The 18515-nt window shown below is 36.1% G+C and overlaps 1 protein-coding gene across 1 annotated transcript in view; it reads left to right on the forward strand.

The window, feature by feature from the left end:
• LOC127834339 (cyclic nucleotide-gated cation channel alpha-3-like) overlaps positions 1 to 7923 on the forward strand; it is an 82140-nt gene extending 74217 nt beyond the window's left edge. Inside the window, exons 3-6 of the mRNA XM_052360089.1 lie at positions 5861 to 6166; positions 6374 to 6381; positions 6885 to 7023; positions 7820 to 7923. Of these exons, the coding sequence (XP_052216049.1) occupies positions 5861 to 6166; positions 6374 to 6381; positions 6885 to 7023; positions 7820 to 7923 (557 nt within the window). The remainder of the gene's footprint in view (positions 1 to 5860; positions 6167 to 6373; positions 6382 to 6884; positions 7024 to 7819) is intronic.
• Positions 7924 to 18515: the final 10592 nt, after the last annotated feature.

Consider the following 18515-nt stretch of genomic DNA (forward strand, 5'->3'; position numbering starts at 1 on the left):
GAATGGCAAACGGAGCTCCCACTATAATGGTGATTCTCGCATATATATCGTTCAAAACTAATTTGGTTTAAGCCATGGTTTCGAATATCTTAGAGCTTGTAATGGAGACACCTATGTGTGATCTGCGAGATTTGATACTTAAACACAAAAGTAGAATTTACGTCCCGTTATTTGAATGACTTTTGTTGCATTTGATGTGTTCAGTATGGGATTGTCTCTCGTTATTGGGAACTTTGTATCTTATATCAAAAGGTTGGATACAAATTCGATCATACCAATAAGTCATTCAAACTGCACGTGTTATGGTTGTTTGATGGTTCTTGAGCAAACTATTTATCATGAATGGTGCTTCTTTTTACGACAAAACTTTTCTGTTTGCGCTACGAGTTGTAAAGTATGAATGCTTCTAAAATAATTTTTGCGAAATAATATGTGAATACTGGTCCATTGTTTATGTTTTCTTGTTTCCTTTACAACAAAAATATGGTAATATTTTTGGTTTCTTCTTATAATGTTTGCTAGTTTAATTTTTCCTACACTGTATTGTTTTGTGATCTCAAAACATAACATGTGATGAGAAAAATGTGTTTCTGACTATAAATGTATTTATTGTTATTGTGTTTTCCACGTTTTTGTTTTTGTGTCAAGTTAGTTTGTTCTGTGTCCGACAATTACCATACATAGAGAGAGCGCTTTAATACGTTGTACGATATATAAACTTATTTTGTTAAATGTCAAACTGTTATCTGGAAAAAAACGATGTAGAAAAAAACGTTTGAGCACTAAAATTTATGGTGCATTAATATACGTTGTGTCATTTACTTGATTGTCTATATTAATGCCTTGATGTGTATCTAATAATTCTTGTAAACATGTGTTTAATACATATCCTCATCTTCTATAAATTATATACATGTATTGCGAAAAAGAAACCGTTTCATCGAAATCACGATAATACACTACTGGATTTTCTCCATATTGATTTACTGACTCGTATTGATATTTTATTTACATAACCATATGTTATCATTGTACATTGATGTCGACGATTTGTCAATTTGCATTAAAGAATGTTTCATCTTTCAATCAAATGCCTTCTGGTATTACATAATAAAAACCGAACGAATGTAAACTGCTCTATAGACACGTCCACTATAGACTGTGCTATGATAACGGTATACCAACTAGCAGACTGTTGATATGGTAAGACAATGTAGCGTATTTGCACTTAGAACGTATTGTTATGTAATTGGCACACACCATATATTGAGGGATATTTGTCTTGATGTTCGCAATAATAGACACGTAAAATGAGGCTTAATTAAACTAAATACCGTTTTATAAGCAAACCATATTTATGAATGTTTAAAGAGCGTAATGTTGATCGTTGAGGCGTACTTAGAGTAAAATATTTCTTATATCGTAAAGGAATGATTTGTGTACATTAAATAATTTTTAACACGGACCAATTTTTTAAGTCAATTTGAGACAGAAACGATATGTAAGTGTTTATGTAATACACGTATATATTAAAACCTAAGTATTCCCTTTCATTTCGACCAACTAATTGTTTTTAATGAAAATTCAATACTGCTCCAGCAGCTGGAGTTTCACTTCTTTCTATTGTAAGAGTGAGAAACAAATCTATCCTTACCCATAGGCTAATTGAAACAAACCAATTTTGTTTTAATTAAAATACATGGATAATTGATAAGGTTGACATTGCGAAAAAATAAATTTATGATTTAATCCAAAAGCTAACCAATAAAACAGATGTGATTACACTTAAATCGAACAATACTTTATACATATTTTAAGACTCTTGCTATTTGTAAAGTAACATTGATGATGTTAGTATATCATCAGCACGTTTTGTCATAATAAAAATACAATCTAAAAGCTGTATACATTTTTCCACATGCATTCTTACTCAGAATATGTAATCTACGATTAGTTGATTTTGAAAATAATAAATTAATACCTGAACATTTCAAAAACCGGCATAACAAAAAATAAACAATTCATATCAGTAATTACAAATCGTCTGAAGTTGAGAGAACATGTACTGCGTTGATTCCTGATATTAGATAGTTGAATATTATGCGAAGAGTATATTATATGACTTTATTATCATGGTGCCCCTCGGTCTAAATTAAGCAATCTGAGTTTGAGAACTGCCAAGGCGCTTCCTGTAAGATTTATACGCGTTTGGGAGCGTTTTGTTGTCGTAAAAATAAATATCTATATATGCTATTTTAGTGTTACACGGATTGTATGGTCCTTTAGAGAACGAGGGTTTTTTAAAATATAGAAATCGAACATAAATGTAATATATCAGTTCAATCAGAACGGTGTAAATGTTCGTACCACAATAAAACACAATTCATTTTACTTAAATATAACGATTCATTTAACTGAAACTCTTATATGAATTCAGTACAGTTTTGTATTTTGTCAATGAACGCAGTTATTACGTACCCCATATGTATTTTGAACCGATTATTTGAACTTGTATTTTCAATTCCGATAAAGAATACAAATTTGGTTACCAAAGGTCTTGTTATTGCCAAGTAATTTATTGTAGAAAATGTATATGCCGACAAAACATGTATAGTTGTCCAGATACAAGTACTGGTTCGTGTACTATACTAAAGCAAATAAAGTAATACCTATGAAACATGAACTTATAGAACGCGCAACGATATCATTTTATTATGACATAAAAACATTGCATCAATATAGGGATAATACACGTTTTCGAGGGCATGATTATCTGCGGGCGCTCGAAAAATCCGTTCCTGCCCGAGTGCGCAGCACGAGGGCAGGAACGGATTTTCAGAGCGCCCGCAGATGATCATATTCGAGAAAAAGTGTATTTTCGCTATTATTGCATAAACAAATCACACATACTAAAATAAATTAAAATATCATTGAAAACAATGTTTTGTTCATTCGACGTCGACAAAATAATTCGATTATTTCAATACAGTTCAAGCTTGTGTTTTACATATGCCTCACTCGGTCATCATCCGAAATGACGAGGCTTTACCTTCGGATAGGCAGTTTACGATCTAAAATGTGTTTAAACAGTGGATTAATGCAAAGTTGAAATGCAGCCGCGCAAATTAAGAAATGAGGAATTATTTTGGAATTTACAGCAGGATCGTTTAAGATACATAATCACTTAAATTTACAGCATAGTCTTTTGAAAGTGTTGAGTAAATAACATTAGCTTCATTGACGTTGCCAATACAATAAAGCTGTTGTCAAGAAAGTGCAGATGGTATAACTTGAAAAGTGGAATGCAATAGTCATTGCCATTATCCCTGCATGCATGAGGAAACTGGTGCTTATTCAGTTCCCCATTTATGCTTGGAATATTTTTCATCAGTCATTTTTAAACGGCAATCAAAAATTGAATTAAATCATGCCATCAATCAAACTTCTATTCGAAAAATTACAAGATGTATTTTCGATTTGGGACGATTCGCAAATTCTAAGACCGTATGGGAGCCCTTATTTTCTATATAATTATAATTACAGCCCATCTTTTTCATTGTATTTGGGTTCAGTATAGTATGTTTTGTTTTATTTATACATATATCAAGTCTTGTGTTTCTGTGAAGATTACTGTTTCTTTGTTATTCATCCCAGTTAAAATTAACCTCGTGGTAATGTCAGTCGCGAGTTGTGCGTTAACATTTCTTCTTTAGTGGTTCAAGCGTGAGTGGGTCACTTTCATATTGCATACGGTCAATGCTTCTCACTAGTGCACATAGTTAATGTAACTCGAAAATTGCTCTTGGGTGTCATGTAGCCGACTTTTCTGTGATAAAACAAAGATGGTGCGCATATAAATACCCCTTTATTGCCAATATAAATTTAAACTAACACACGAAGTTGATGTACCTCTATTGATTTCGATCTTGACAGACATACGTCGAACTTGCTGTGAGAAAGACAAGATGTAAAAGTTAGCGCCGATTTAGGGCATGCATGTGCAGACAATATCCAGACTTGATTTTATTTTTAAGGAGAGTGGGTCGCACTCTGTGGGACTTGTAATCTATAAAACTATATCATATTTTTTGGTAAAATAATATTCAAATCATATATGCGTCTCCCGTTGCAGCACTTGAGAACGTATCGTATCTTTTTTTGAAGGAAGTATCGACTTATATCATACAAGTGCAAAAGATACATTAGATACGTTACAGTACGGCTTCCTCCCTTAGATCCATACTAGTATCTTAAATTTGAAGTTAATGATGCTGCGCACTAAAATGTTGTCAACAAGAAGGGATATAGCTTTCAGAAGTATTAACCTTATCCCAAATACATATAATGTTATGTTTATATGGTTAACTTTGAACAATTGGGCAATTATATACCAAATTGTATTGTATTTTTTCTATTTATACTGAGAGTGCTTTGCGGTTTATGAAATAAAACATAATTGTTTGTATCGAAATTCCTGCAAACAGGTGCAAACCCTCAACCAACGACAACATATTGCTTATACAATTACACGGATGATACTCGAGGCATGCGTGTTCAAATAACTTCTGTAATTAAATGGCGTTTATTTTCAGTTTTAAATATTTAATGTTTATATGTTGCATAAATTTTATTTACAGTTGCCAAAAAAACTAATTATATACAAAAACCAACTTGAGACACTTCGCCTTACAAATTAACTTTCAGTGCGTCTGTTTGAAAATGTCATGTCGATTATGTGATTCTTAGTGCATTTCCGGATCGCTTTAGTACTTTCCCAATATCATTCTTGCGGACTCCTTGTTATAGCCGATCAAATGAGCGAACTACACTAATAGCAATCTGTTTAGGAAATACTTAAAACTAATAACGTTTAAACGAAAGTACATCCTCTTGAGTTAAATATAAAACTAACTGCGCGGGATTTGACGACACATCATTTGGCGTACAAAATAACAATTTATGTCACTATTTGAATCGCGTTTTGTATGACGTGGACAGACGCCAATTACCGATTTTAATATATTGTTTTATATGGAGGAATGTAAAGGTCGTCGCCATTAAATATGTAATTTATATCCGGCTGACATATACGACTGATGACATTCAATGGGCGAAATAAACAACATTCAAAATGTGTTTGTACATCGTAATGGAACTAGTTCAGTTAAATGGAATAGCTGAAATATGTCAAAAGTCAGGCAAAAAGTTCGATAGTCCGCTCAACCTTAACCTATTTCGCGTGCGCCGATGAACACAATTGCAGCGACACATACCGTGCACTTAGACACCAAATGCTTTCGCTTGAACCGGGCGTCCATTGTATACCCTATTATAGAAATAGCCAAGATTGTTAAGCCGACTCATCCACGTTTATGTATATCTCATATAATGATAGTGGAATAGCCTCGCCTCATGCAACAGTAGTAAGTCTTGGTTTGGAATCAAAAGTCCTTTTAATCATAGATAACCCGTCTGACTTTATTTTTTAAATAATAGTCCTGCCTAGACATTTTGTTGCGGTTAATTGGAGGCTAGGTTGAACGATGCACTTATGGGTTGAAATGAAATGGGTGCTTGAATGAAAATTTCATTGCCGAAACCATGCATCAGCTGAATTGCATTTTCTTCTGAACATGAAATGTATTTTTTAAAGCTCGGTAAGGAAACACTAATCTCTCAATGGATACAATTCTAACACAATCTAAATAAAAACGTTTCAAATTTGAAATAAGGTATACACTGTTGAACACTATGCAAGGCATGAAGCGTTAGACAAAACATTGGCTGTTTGTTATATGTAACCCTGGTGGGATTTAAATTTATTCACCCTTCTTTAGTTATTATTCGTGCCTCGTTTCAGTTGAAGTTGGTAAGGAGATGTACATAGATAACAGGGGCCGCCTCAACGTCGTCGGAGACAACGGAAATACGGTCCTAGCGACTCTTAATCCGGGCAGCTACTTCGGAGAAATAAGCATCCTAAATATGGGTACTTCTGGAAATCGTCGAACGGCCTCTGTTCGCTCCGTTGGCTATTCAGATCTTTTCCGACTGTCAAAGCAGGGCCTCTGGGACGTGCTGAAGGAATATCTCGGCGCGCGCGTAAAACTTGAGGCAATTGCGGTAATGCGTCTTAAGAAAACGGAGAAGAAACCAATAGAAACCGGTAAGAAATGATTGAAAGATATTATTATAAAATAATTGCTCAAGCTCAATAGCCCGACTTCGTATATCCCGCACCTACTGATGTAATAGTTTTAGATTCGTCTAACGAAAGGGGATAGACAAAACATGGAGATCTGTTAAAAGGAATTTATAGGTCCTTTGATTGTTTCGAATTGATTAAGTGACCTTTTTGGCTTTTAACTTCGAGCATTAACGGTATCAATCGAGAGTTTTAAAAATGATAAAATAGACTGTGATTATTATACTGTATTTTCGTCATTAACTAACTTTGCATGTATACAAATATTTATTTAGCATATAAATCATCGTATAATTTGCAGATCATGGCTCAGTAATAATTTTATATTGCGAGGAAATCTGCCGTTACCCTGACAGTGCTATTTAATTTGTTTTAGTATAATGCGCAGGAATATTTTTTTCCAGGAAAGTGTACATGAACCATTGTACGCTAGATTGAACTTTACCTGTACGCAGTTGTTGTACCACTACCGACAAAACGAGGGTTTGGGGGCGGTAGTCCCGTACTAAGGACATATATCGGATAAAAAGGATTTTAAGGTGTTGCGTTAGATGTTAGGTGTAAGGTGTTGCGCGCTTAGCAACAATGCAATTATACGCTTTTCCAATTATTTTTACGTACCGATAAAGTACAATCGTCCCCCATTGTAACTTTTTCTTGTTTTGCAGTTGATCTCAAGCGCAGCAAGAGTACGTCAGGACTGGTAGAATCCACAGATAAAACACCATTTAATGGCACGTTCATGACCCGACACCACAATCTCCCATCTGGGATGCCAACCCTTAGTGCTTCCACGGAACTTCCTCAAATAACGTCAGGTGACGTCCAGACGTCTGAAAATAACGACGTCGCAAAATTGAACTCGGGAACAACCGGATCCTATCGCAAAAATTGATAACACAGAAACAGCCCGTCAGAGTCTGGGGCAAGATGCACAAATGCAAGAGACGCAAATTCGAACTGTGTCGAGTGTCACTTCCTTTTTAACTGGGTCACCCGTTGTTTGTTCGCCGGTCACGATGGACGGGCAAGCGCCGATGTTCCATTTTAGCCCGCCACTTACACCAGGGGCCCCGATTTAGTTTCCGGGTCAGTACCATCAAGTGCCGCAACATGGCCGAACAAACGTGTGCGGCCCTTTTGTGACAACGTTTTGTGATTATATACAACGTGACTCTACGCTCGACACGGGACCAAGATTTCCGGCTCAATATCAACATATGCATTATCCGTACGCCCCATTTGTTGCTACCATTCCGACTAGCAGCTCATTACCCCAGCAATTATTTTTATCGCCACAGTTTTGTGCCTCGCCAAATTTCCTAATACCTTCTACGTCGCCACACAATGCACATAACGCATCAAGAAAAGGATCATTTAATCCCAAACAATTAAATTCAACATCAAATTTGCAACGAGTCTCCGTTCAGCCAATGACCAACAGTTACGGTTCGGTGCCCACCAGTCAGAATACGTATGCCGATGCTTCCCATGATACCCTTGTGTCGGAAATAACTAACCTCATGGAGTGCTTAAAATCCGTAGAGTTTGAGAACACCATGATGGCTGCAAAACTCAACCATTAACAGTTGCAACTTGAGCAAACATTGTCAGAGCTTGAAATGCAGATGACGTGCACTAGTGACATTGCTAGCACGGGCAGCACGGACGATCGCTCAAACCCGTTCGAGTATATCAGCAGGGAGTCAATGATCTGAGTAGAGAGTCGGTGATATAAATACTGATTCAATAATTTAAATAGAGAGTCAAGTCGGGCTTATATTCAATATATTTATTATTTTGATTGAGTCAATGTTTAGTGTAGTGAGTTCGTGGTTCTGTAGAGGACCAACAATTAGGTAAATTCATAACGTTTGTAGAATGCCGATGATTTGATAAGAAATTCGATATATTGTGACAAATGTCGTGTAATGTATATGTTGAGAATTATAGTATAGGGATCTTGGATATTAAACACTAGACAAAGGGCGATAATTGCGACACTGTTTACGCCATATATACATGTATAAAGCGTGTTGCAATAATTCATTATGGTAACACGAATAACATTATTAACAAATTAAGGCAGTGTGTTCATGTTCCCCCGTCTTTACTGGGGAACATATTGTTTATGCCCTGTCTGTTTGTTGGTTTTTTTGCGTGAAACTTTGGCCATTACTTTTGCAATATTGAAGATAGCAACTTGATATTCGACATGCATGTGTATCTCATAGAGCTGTACATGTTGAGTGGTGAAAGGTAAAGGTCAAGGTCATCGATCAAGGTCAAAGGTCAAATATATGGCGAATATAATTTTTCATAAACACATCTTGTTTGTAGTGTGCTTGTATTTACTACTTTTTGTAGCAATACATGGCTTGAACAACTGTTTATGAACACTTACAGTGGTTATCGTGTGTGTTAGCTGACTATAATATCAACATTAACAGAGCGAGCTGTTCTTACAGTTGAAAACTTTTGACTATTATTTGTAAGTAATTTCAGATACGAGTGTGGTTTTATAACTCAACACATGTGAAGGGCTTTGCTGCACGTTGAATGTTTGTTGCAGCTTACTAATGCTCCCATGAAATAAGATAAAGTGTAAATAAACGATCCGGGTCCACATGGTATATATGAAAAAATGTTAATTTGTTGTGTTTAATGTATTGGTCACGGCTCATTTATTTAAAATAACATTTAATACATGGGCATATATAGTTGTTCAATTGTTACAGGCGGTATGTGTTAATGGTTCAAAGGTGCTTTTAGATCAACATGGAAAAACCAGTAAAAAAATAAAAAAAATAATGGGGTATTATTATCATGTTTATTATTAAATATCTGCATTTTGTAATGTTATTAACTTATTATTGGTGAGATACTTAGTTTTTGATATAATGATTATATTAACATTATAGCAATAAACTGTTAACAAAGTTGCACGTGTTAAAGTGTATTGCCTATCAAAACATACACAATTTAGCTTCAGCCATTTACAGCAAAGCTTATCTATGAAATAGACAGGAAACACGCAATTAAATAATTGATAATAAATGATACACACTACAATTAAAGAAAACTACCCGTAGAAATAAACAGATATACATTTAATTACCTGGGAATATAATAAGTTTGATGCTCTTCCAAGTAGGCATTTTTCTTCTTCCACTCTGCTTCATTTTCAATAAACACAAAGCACAAATACTTATTTGACCTGAGCGGCTTTCGCTTTTTATTCGTTGAGGAATCAGGTCAGACTTGATTGACATACAAGAGCATTGTGACACGTCATCATTTAATGTATGTTTTAAAAAAAATCCGCGTGTTGTAAAATGCATTGACGTCTCTCTCACATATGTTACATATAGAACTAACACGATCGTTTTCGTTTGTGCTTTCTCAATTAAGTGTGTTTAAGGAATGTCAGAATCATGATTGTGTTGATATCATGCAGTGGAAAGGAGACGTCAGATATTGGAATAGCTGCTAATTAAAGGACATTATGCTACTAACAATAATAACTCCGATGACTACACTTTATATTAACCCGCTAAAATGATAATTGCACATTTAAATGGACAAAGGGACTTGGTAGTTTATTTTTACAAGGAAAAATAATAAATGTGTAGGGATCAGTATTATAAATACGTATTATCTGCAGCTACGCAATTATGGTTAATGAAACGTTTATTTCGTTTGGCAATAGAACAATTACTGAAACTACATTACACATCATAAAACGCAAAGCGATTTAGAATAACGCTTAGTTCAACACTACCGAATAGTGCATAGCATTGAGAGGCGAAGCCGTTAAACAGACGCCTGAAACTTAAATTTGTTTTTTAATTTTATCAACTGTTTTAGAGTTAATTCAATTAGCGAAAAGCATAAAATCATGTTGGCATTTACAGCGCGCTTTACAGCATGTGAACGGCATTATCTGATTCGTTAGGAGTCACGAAAGGTAACACAGAGGTAACTCCGTGAGCGGCACATGGTGAATATAACTAAAGCTTGGGTCATTTAGTTAATCCAGTCAAGAAAACGGTTGACTGGTATAGGGTAAATGTCCAGTATAATAGAAATACACGTATGTAAATGTTCTCAAAAATGATGTTATAACTGACACAGAAAGTGGACGCTATCTGTTCCCCTAATACAAGCCAGCAACTACCATGACATAAACCGTCCACAGTAATAAAGCATGTACATTAAATTTTATCTTGCAACAAAATTACACGTTGCGGAACATCTACGGGTTCTTACAAGTCGAGGCCAAGTGAGTTGGTTAAATATTGCATTTGCTTGAAGTTTCTGTAAAATGAATCGTCCGGCGTTGTACAGTCTTTTACGCATGTACCGTAAATACCCACGAAATATTGGACATAAATAAAATTGTGTATCAAACGTATTATACTTATTCAGAAACTAAACTTACAGATGTAAAAGTTTGTAAGCAAAATCATATATTACATTTAAAGTATTTGTTCCATGCAAATGTCGATCAATTAATCCTTTAAATTGTCATATGTTTAGATGAGAAGCACAATTCTTTCTACTTCCGCTTTTGAAATAATTTGAGCGTTTTGGTTCAACAATTGTTTATAGGAAGTGTATTATTATATTCGTTAACATAACAAATCTTGAATAATTATTATAATATTTGTCTTGATGCTATATGCTTTAACTATATTTGACTCTTAAAATTAGGTTTATACAATAAAACGTCATTTTTAAATATTAAGAAAACAACATCCTGTTCGCATACTTTTGTATGTGATTTATATGTTTTACTATGTTCCTACATGTAAAATACAAACATATCCGTATATTAAATAATAAATTGATAAAAGGAACATTATTTAATTGCAAATTATGTATTATCTTGCTCGTAAATGTGTCAATCAAAATTGAAGTATGGCATTTGTTATGGAATAACTTTTTTACCATTAATATTATGTTACGTGAAGAATATGTTTAACCCAAACTATCAATACGTTTCACAATTCTTATCTTATCCCATAGCGTAAAATCCCTGGAGTTTAATGTAAGCATATGAAATGTGAACATTACTTTGATCGAATTCAAACCAAATGAAATTCATTTAAAGAAACAACGTCGTATCTATAATTAATGTATTCCTATTATTTGTAATATCTACATCCGCTATATATAGTATGCGTCTTGGAGAGATATTTACTCATTGTCCAAGATCTTGAAATATTGGTGTCACACAATTTATTGCCCTTTGTGACCCTTTATCAGACTGTTTGGCGTCATTGTAAACGATTTATATATTGCTATCTAACAAAATATCAAAGTTCAATACATATTAATGACGACAGTTAAACAGTATTAGCTGAATAGTGCAAGCGTGTGAACATTTTGACAAGGAAAAGTGGAACCGAATGTCATTTCCTTTGCTCATGTATTAAAGACAAAGCAATCGCAAATAAAACAATTATAATGTACACGCTCGTCTGTAGCTCGGTGTAGGATTCTAAGAAATACAAAAAGGCAGTTTCTGTTTGTCTCATGGTACCATTTTACTCTATTTCGGCAATAAACTATTGTTGTTGGATTATGTTGGACATGTATTCAGTCTTTCTATTATGCACAATGTCAATAAATTGGGGCATACTATTTTCTATCTCAAATGTAATTCATTGAAAAAATGGAGGGCAACCCTTTATCAAATTCCTTAAATAAAAGACTAATTGAAATTAACAATACATTTTCTCCTGAAAAGGTTTCTTTATTGATAATATTACTAAAATTCTGAAATGAAAACATGTCAGAAGAAAAAGTTTAATTTCTACACGTTATGCTATTGAAATCGATATTTTCGTTATGTTCGTTGTCAGAAATTATTGATACTTTAAGGCCGGCTAAGTGGAATCAACCTACCATAATATACTTGACATAACGTCTATTTGTTGTCAAACTAATGTTTACCAATAGCGCTTGCCCTCTACGTGACACAAGCAACGAAAAGCACTTCATTAATCATATCAATGTACACAATCTTGGGTGTGCATTCCTGCTTAATGATTGACCCTTTGTTTGGTAAGTGATCAATCAACGGATTCAAAGAACAGTGCGCAAATGGAATGAAAACTACCCTAATCAATAACTAATCTGTCTGATGTTTCCTTGTATGGTATCTATCGATGAGAACAATTATTGTAATTATTGTATGAATCGTACTACACAGGCATTTTGGAGACAATCAAGAAAGGCTTTACAAATGAAGTAAACACTTCGGTTATATATTCTCATAGTATGTATTAGCATCAAAGCATATATTATTTTCCCTATTATTTTGACGATAATGATATACATATTTATGAACGTGAAAGTATCATGTTAAAAAAGGATGGCATCAAATTGTTCACAAAATGACATAATTAAATAAATGGCCTTTAGAGCAACTAGAAGTATATAAAAGTGGGTGTGACGAAAAATGTGAGGAGTTAGACAATATACGCAGATATCAAAAGCATAAGTGAACCCGATTCAGCATTAGTTTATCAAAAGAAGAAATCAAAATCCGAGAAAACCATTAACATAATACACATTTAAAGCGAGAGACAGAAAGTAATGTTAGTAAAGATAATATCAAAACAGCTAAGTGAAATACATACAAAACTTTCAAATGTAAGAATGAAAGATGACAGCTTTCTTGAAAAATGATATCGAAAATGTGGGGCAAATAAACAAACATCTTTGCCATTGACTCAAGTTATTGGAATCAAAGCTGTTTAATAGAGAGGAAGTGAGAATGCTAATATGAAGATAGAGATAGACGAGTTACATACTGAGTTGAACACAAAAAGGGAAACTTTGATTAAAGAAATGTATGATAACAAAGAAGCATTAAATGAGCTAGAACAATATACCATAATTAACAACGTACATGGTCCTTCATGGTTTGCAAGACATTAATAAAACTTAAACTTAAACAGACACTATTTAACGACACACCGCTATCCAACTCTGCAACACTGACATTGATTATGGTCATAGGCTAGGTCGTTTTGAAAATGGAAAATGCCGACCTGTAGTCAGAAATTCGAGACAGAAAGTCATGAAAATGAGCAGGAATCTAAAACAGGTAAAAATATATACCAGTGCACACCTAACCCCACTGAACCAAGATGTCTCAACGATGTCCGTTTAAAGAAAAGAGACACTTTATAGTCAGTCTGCAGTAAAAGTGAAACAAAAACTTTTTAAGAGACTGCAGCGTTCACATAGTCCTAAACAAACAGTACGAAGAGTGGCCGAACCTACCATAGCCTCAGAAATAGAAATCATGAGCAGAACGTTTTTTGTCTTAGATAAAACACACTATAAAGGTAAATAAGTATAAGTCTTTGTTTAAGTTAAACACACTATTCGTTTAAAATTTCCTTGACAATAAAGTAATCAGCACACATTAAACAAAACGTTTTCATAATATGGGCAGTACACCGAGTAATTGACCACTCGCCAGCTGTCAATCAAACTCACGTAATAATCAGATTTCGTTTATTGCGGCCACATGGTCCGACAAACAAAGACTATCGGAGAAATGGAATAAGCGTTTTATGAAAACACAACTTAGTGGGCGCATATTTGGCGACTGGTCAATTGTGTGAAGCCTAACACATTTTGAGAAGTATACGCAAATGAACACTGATTTAAATTTACAGATATATTTCCTATATACAGGTGCAGTTGTATACGCAAAGTATTAGTGGGTACTTAACAGCTATGCACATTGTAAATTCTTGTTATATGTTTATAATCCATGTTGAAAAAAGGCAAAAACAAGTTATCAAATTAAAAATCAATATACAAATAAAACGCATTTTATAGTATAATTATATATAGAAATAGCGTACACAGAACTAAAAACATGTGTATAATCAGTGAAAATGATGTGAAATAACTACTTCACTTATTCATATACCGGTACAAATTGTATTTTAATCATTTCATGTAGCTTTCGGTGGTAAGGGGTAAGTAGAATCAGTCAATATTTACCACTATATGCGATAGGATCTTTTATAAGACATCACATTTCCTTACATTAAGGTGGTAAATATTACACGATTACAACTGTAGATAATACAAACTGTGTCTTATTATTTTGCTTTAGTATTCTTTCTTTTTTCATACATACTTAGACTGATTCAGTAGAAAACAAAGTAAACAGATATAGTCTGAAACGTCGAAACCTATACTTGTATAATATATATTATACTACGCTAGCATTACTTAGCATTATATAATAATATAAATATGTTTACGTTTATTGCGTAAAATATGTATTTTAAATATTTTGACACACGTGTTTAATTGGTGCATCTGTTCTTAATATAAAAGTATGTTATTTCTGTGGGATCAAAAGGGTTATAAAGGCTAACATTGCTAAGTAGCTTCATATTTATGCAGTAAATGGAAGAACATAGTGGCATTGTAAGTGCGAGTTGACGTACTGTACAGATACACAATCACCATTTTTCGGTTAAACCAACATAAAGGATGACATTATAAAACAGTGTTCATTTTTATTAGACTTTGTCACAGCGAAGCTGTCGGTTCATTTGACAGTATCTACATGTGCATACAATAATTGTTCATATATACAGGAATAAAAATCAATGTTGACATTATAAAACATTGTTCATTTTACATGCGCATCATCACATGTAAGACACTTAAATAATTTTCACCGATAATTTTAAGAGTCGCCCGAAATTTGAGCGCAAATGCATTTGTTGTTCTGGTAAATGCAAAGAATTGGGTGACTGTAAATCCTTTATTGCCATGCCATTAAGTGAGAGGCGGAAGTTTGTGGCCATACGTAAACTATGTTTCAATTGTCTTAAAGGGAGACACATGTCTGTAAGTTGTAAAATGCCCAAACAATGCAATGTTCCTGAGTGTCACGGTAAACACATTCATTATTACATTGTTGGGTAAAGCCCGAGTCCGACTGCACTATTTTTCAGCCGTCCGTCCAGTGCGCATCTACGCAAGATTCGTTGCTAAAGTGAGTATTTGGGTTTCATACCTGTGAAAGTTACGGGAATGAACGGCAACATATGCGAGACTTACGCTCTAATAGATGATTGTGCAGATAAATCGTTGTGCGATGAGCGGCTTTTCAAAAAGCTAGGGCAGCCAAGGAAACCAGTAGATTTCAAGATAACGACAGTAAACTCTTCTGGAAGTTCCGTTTCCGGTTCAGAAGGGAATCTCCGTGTTCAGTCAGCTTCCGGAAGTGACGTACTGGATTTAAAGAAGGTCTGGTCTGTGTAAAGACTCCCACTGAAAGCCAGATCAGCCGCTACTGCAGAGAGTATACGCCAGTTTCCATACCTAGCCAATATCCATATTACCCGCTTGATGTCGAGTGACGTAATGCTGCTCATAGGTACAGACGCACCGGAAGCGCACATTCCCACAAGTCCGCGCGGGAGATGGTCATCAACAGTATGCAGTCCGGACGCGACTCGGATGGGCAATACGAGGGCCACTTCCAGCAGAAGACAGCCTTAATGACGTCAACATCAACTTTTGTCGCTCTAGTGACGTCATTTTACAACAACAACTAGAAATAATGTGGACCGCAGATTTCAACGATGTAACGCACTGTGATAAAGCTTCAATGTCGTTAGAAGATATGAAGGCTATGAAAATAATGGAGTCCTCACTTGTGCATGAAGACGGACATTACATGATGGGAGTTCCATGGCGAGATGATGAAGTGCCCATGCCAAACAATATTGCGCTGGCACATATTCGTTTACAACAACTTAAAAAGAAACTCTCGCGGGAGCCTATGCTTCATGAGAAATATACCGCGACCGTTAGCGATTATATCGAAAAATGCTACGCAAAAGAAATACCGCATGGCGAGACAACAGATCGTACATGGTACTTTCCGCACCATCCGGTCGCTAATGACAACAAACCCGGGAAAGTACGTGTAGTATTTGATTGTGCTGCAAAATTCAAGGGCGTGTCACTGAATAGTAAATTGCTTCAAGGTCCCGACTTAACAAATAATCTAGTGGGCGTGCTGATACGTTTCCGACAAGAGAATGTGGTCATAATGGCAGATATAGAAGCTATGTTTCACCAGGTGCGCGTATGTGACAAAGACTGTGATGCTCTTCGCTTTCTATGGTGGCCTAGTGGTGACATGACAAAATCTCAAAAGACGTACTGCATGCAAGTTCACCTGTTTGGTGCGACGTCGTCGCCGAGCTGCGCGGCTTATGCGTACAAACGAACTGCATCAGACAACGCTGAAATGTATGAAGTGATATCGACAGTTCACAGAAATTTCTATGCCGATGAGTGTTTGAAGTCCGTAGGATCAGAAGTGGCAGCTGTTAAACTTGCTACAGAGTTGCAGTCCCTTATGAAGCGTGGCGACTTCCGGTTGACCAAGTGGCTGAGCAACAGTAGGAAGGTTCTCGACGCTATACCGAAAACGGAACGTGCTCCTTCAGTCGTCAAACTTGAACACGGGGACTCTCTACCAAACAATCGTGGTTTTGGCGTTTTATGGAACGTAAATGATGATACGATTAGTTTCAAGGTGAAATCAGAGGACAGGCCTGTCACAAGAAGAGGTATGCTTTCGATAGTAAGTTCGATATTGACCCTCTTGGATTGGTTTCTCAGGTCACATTGCGAGCAAAGGCAATTTTACAGAGCCTATGCAGACAGAAGATCGATTGGTATGATGTCGCGCCGCAGATATCCGGAAACGAGTGGCTTTCAAGTCTACAACATCTGGAATACGTCGCCGTGAAACGTTGTTTACGGCCCAACAACACTGGACAATTAAAAGATGGGCAACTTCATGTGTTCAGTGACGGTTCCGAGTGGGCTGCGGCGCATGCGCAAACCTGCGTTTAGTAGATGAAAACGACTGTGTTTCATGTGCCCTTGTCCTCGGTAAAGCACGACTGGCTCCTATTAAGCAGATGTTAATACCACGCCTTGAACTGTCAGGGGCCGTAACGGCATGTCGGTTGAGCTCGATGATCTCAAGTGAACTTGATTTGAGGATTGATAGGACAGTAAACTGGACTGATTAGACAATAGTACATGGATACATCAGAAATGTATCCAAACAATTTAAGACATTCGTTGGGAACCGGCTTAGTATTATACATGAAATAAGTTCAGGACACCAATGGCGCCATGTTGACTCCGGTTTGAATCCCGCTGACATTGCTTCAAGGGGAATCGACGCCAACGATACAGATGTGCTTCAGAAATGGTGTAATGGTCCTGCGTTTCTGTGTCGTGATCCGTCGTCATGGCCGGTATGTCCAACAGTGCACGACGTGAGCGGCGATGACGTTGAGGTGAAGAGAGAAGCTGTCATCAACCATACATTGACTGTATTAGGAATAGATGCAATGACAATTCGCTACTCAAACTGGGCAAAGTTACAAGGGGCAGTTGCATGGCTATTAAGGTTCAAGTCATATTGCAAAACTGCTACCTCAACCATGACGTAGAAGTACGCACGTCCGACTTAAACGTGATAGAAGTCCGTAATGCCGAACGGGCAATACTACAGTATGTGCAGAGGACACTTTTCGCGGAGGAACTCACATCTATGAAAATGGGCAATCCGATTAAAACCGACAGTCAGTTACCTTCGTTAAATTCGGTGCTGCATAACCGGTACATCCGGGTCGGTGGCAGACAACAACAGGCCAATGCTGACAATTACCCCATTGTCATCCCTAGTAAGCAGCACGTTACAAGGCACATCATTTGGCATTATCACAAGCTAAATGTTCACGTTGGTGACCAGCAGGTGCTCGCCTCGTAAAGGGAAAGATTTTGGATATTACGCGGTCCAAGTACAGTAAAACATGTACTTATGGACTGTTTCGTTTGTAAAAAGCAACACAGTTAATTGCTTACCCAACAGATGGGTTCGCTACTTACGGAACAGACGACTCCAGAAAATCCACCATTCACTACTGTAGGAGTTGACATCTTTGGACCGCTCAATGTGAAACATGGCCGATCACACTTAAAGAGATACGGATGCCTATTCACGTGTTTAACTACTCGCGCAATTCACATTGAAGTTGCGCATAGTCTGACAACTAATTCGTTCGTTGCAGCCTTTCAACGGTTTACAAGCTGACTTGGGATTCCGAAGAAAGTATTTAGCGACAACGAAACGAATATCGTTAGCGGCGATAGAGAATTACGTGAGGCATTTACTGAGTGGAACCAGTCGACCATCAATGAATACATGTTACAACATCACATTGAA

Source organism: Dreissena polymorpha, chromosome 6, assembly GCF_020536995.1.
Source record: "Dreissena polymorpha isolate Duluth1 chromosome 6, UMN_Dpol_1.0, whole genome shotgun sequence".
Taxonomy (NCBI): Eukaryota; Metazoa; Mollusca; class Bivalvia; order Myida; family Dreissenidae; genus Dreissena; species Dreissena polymorpha.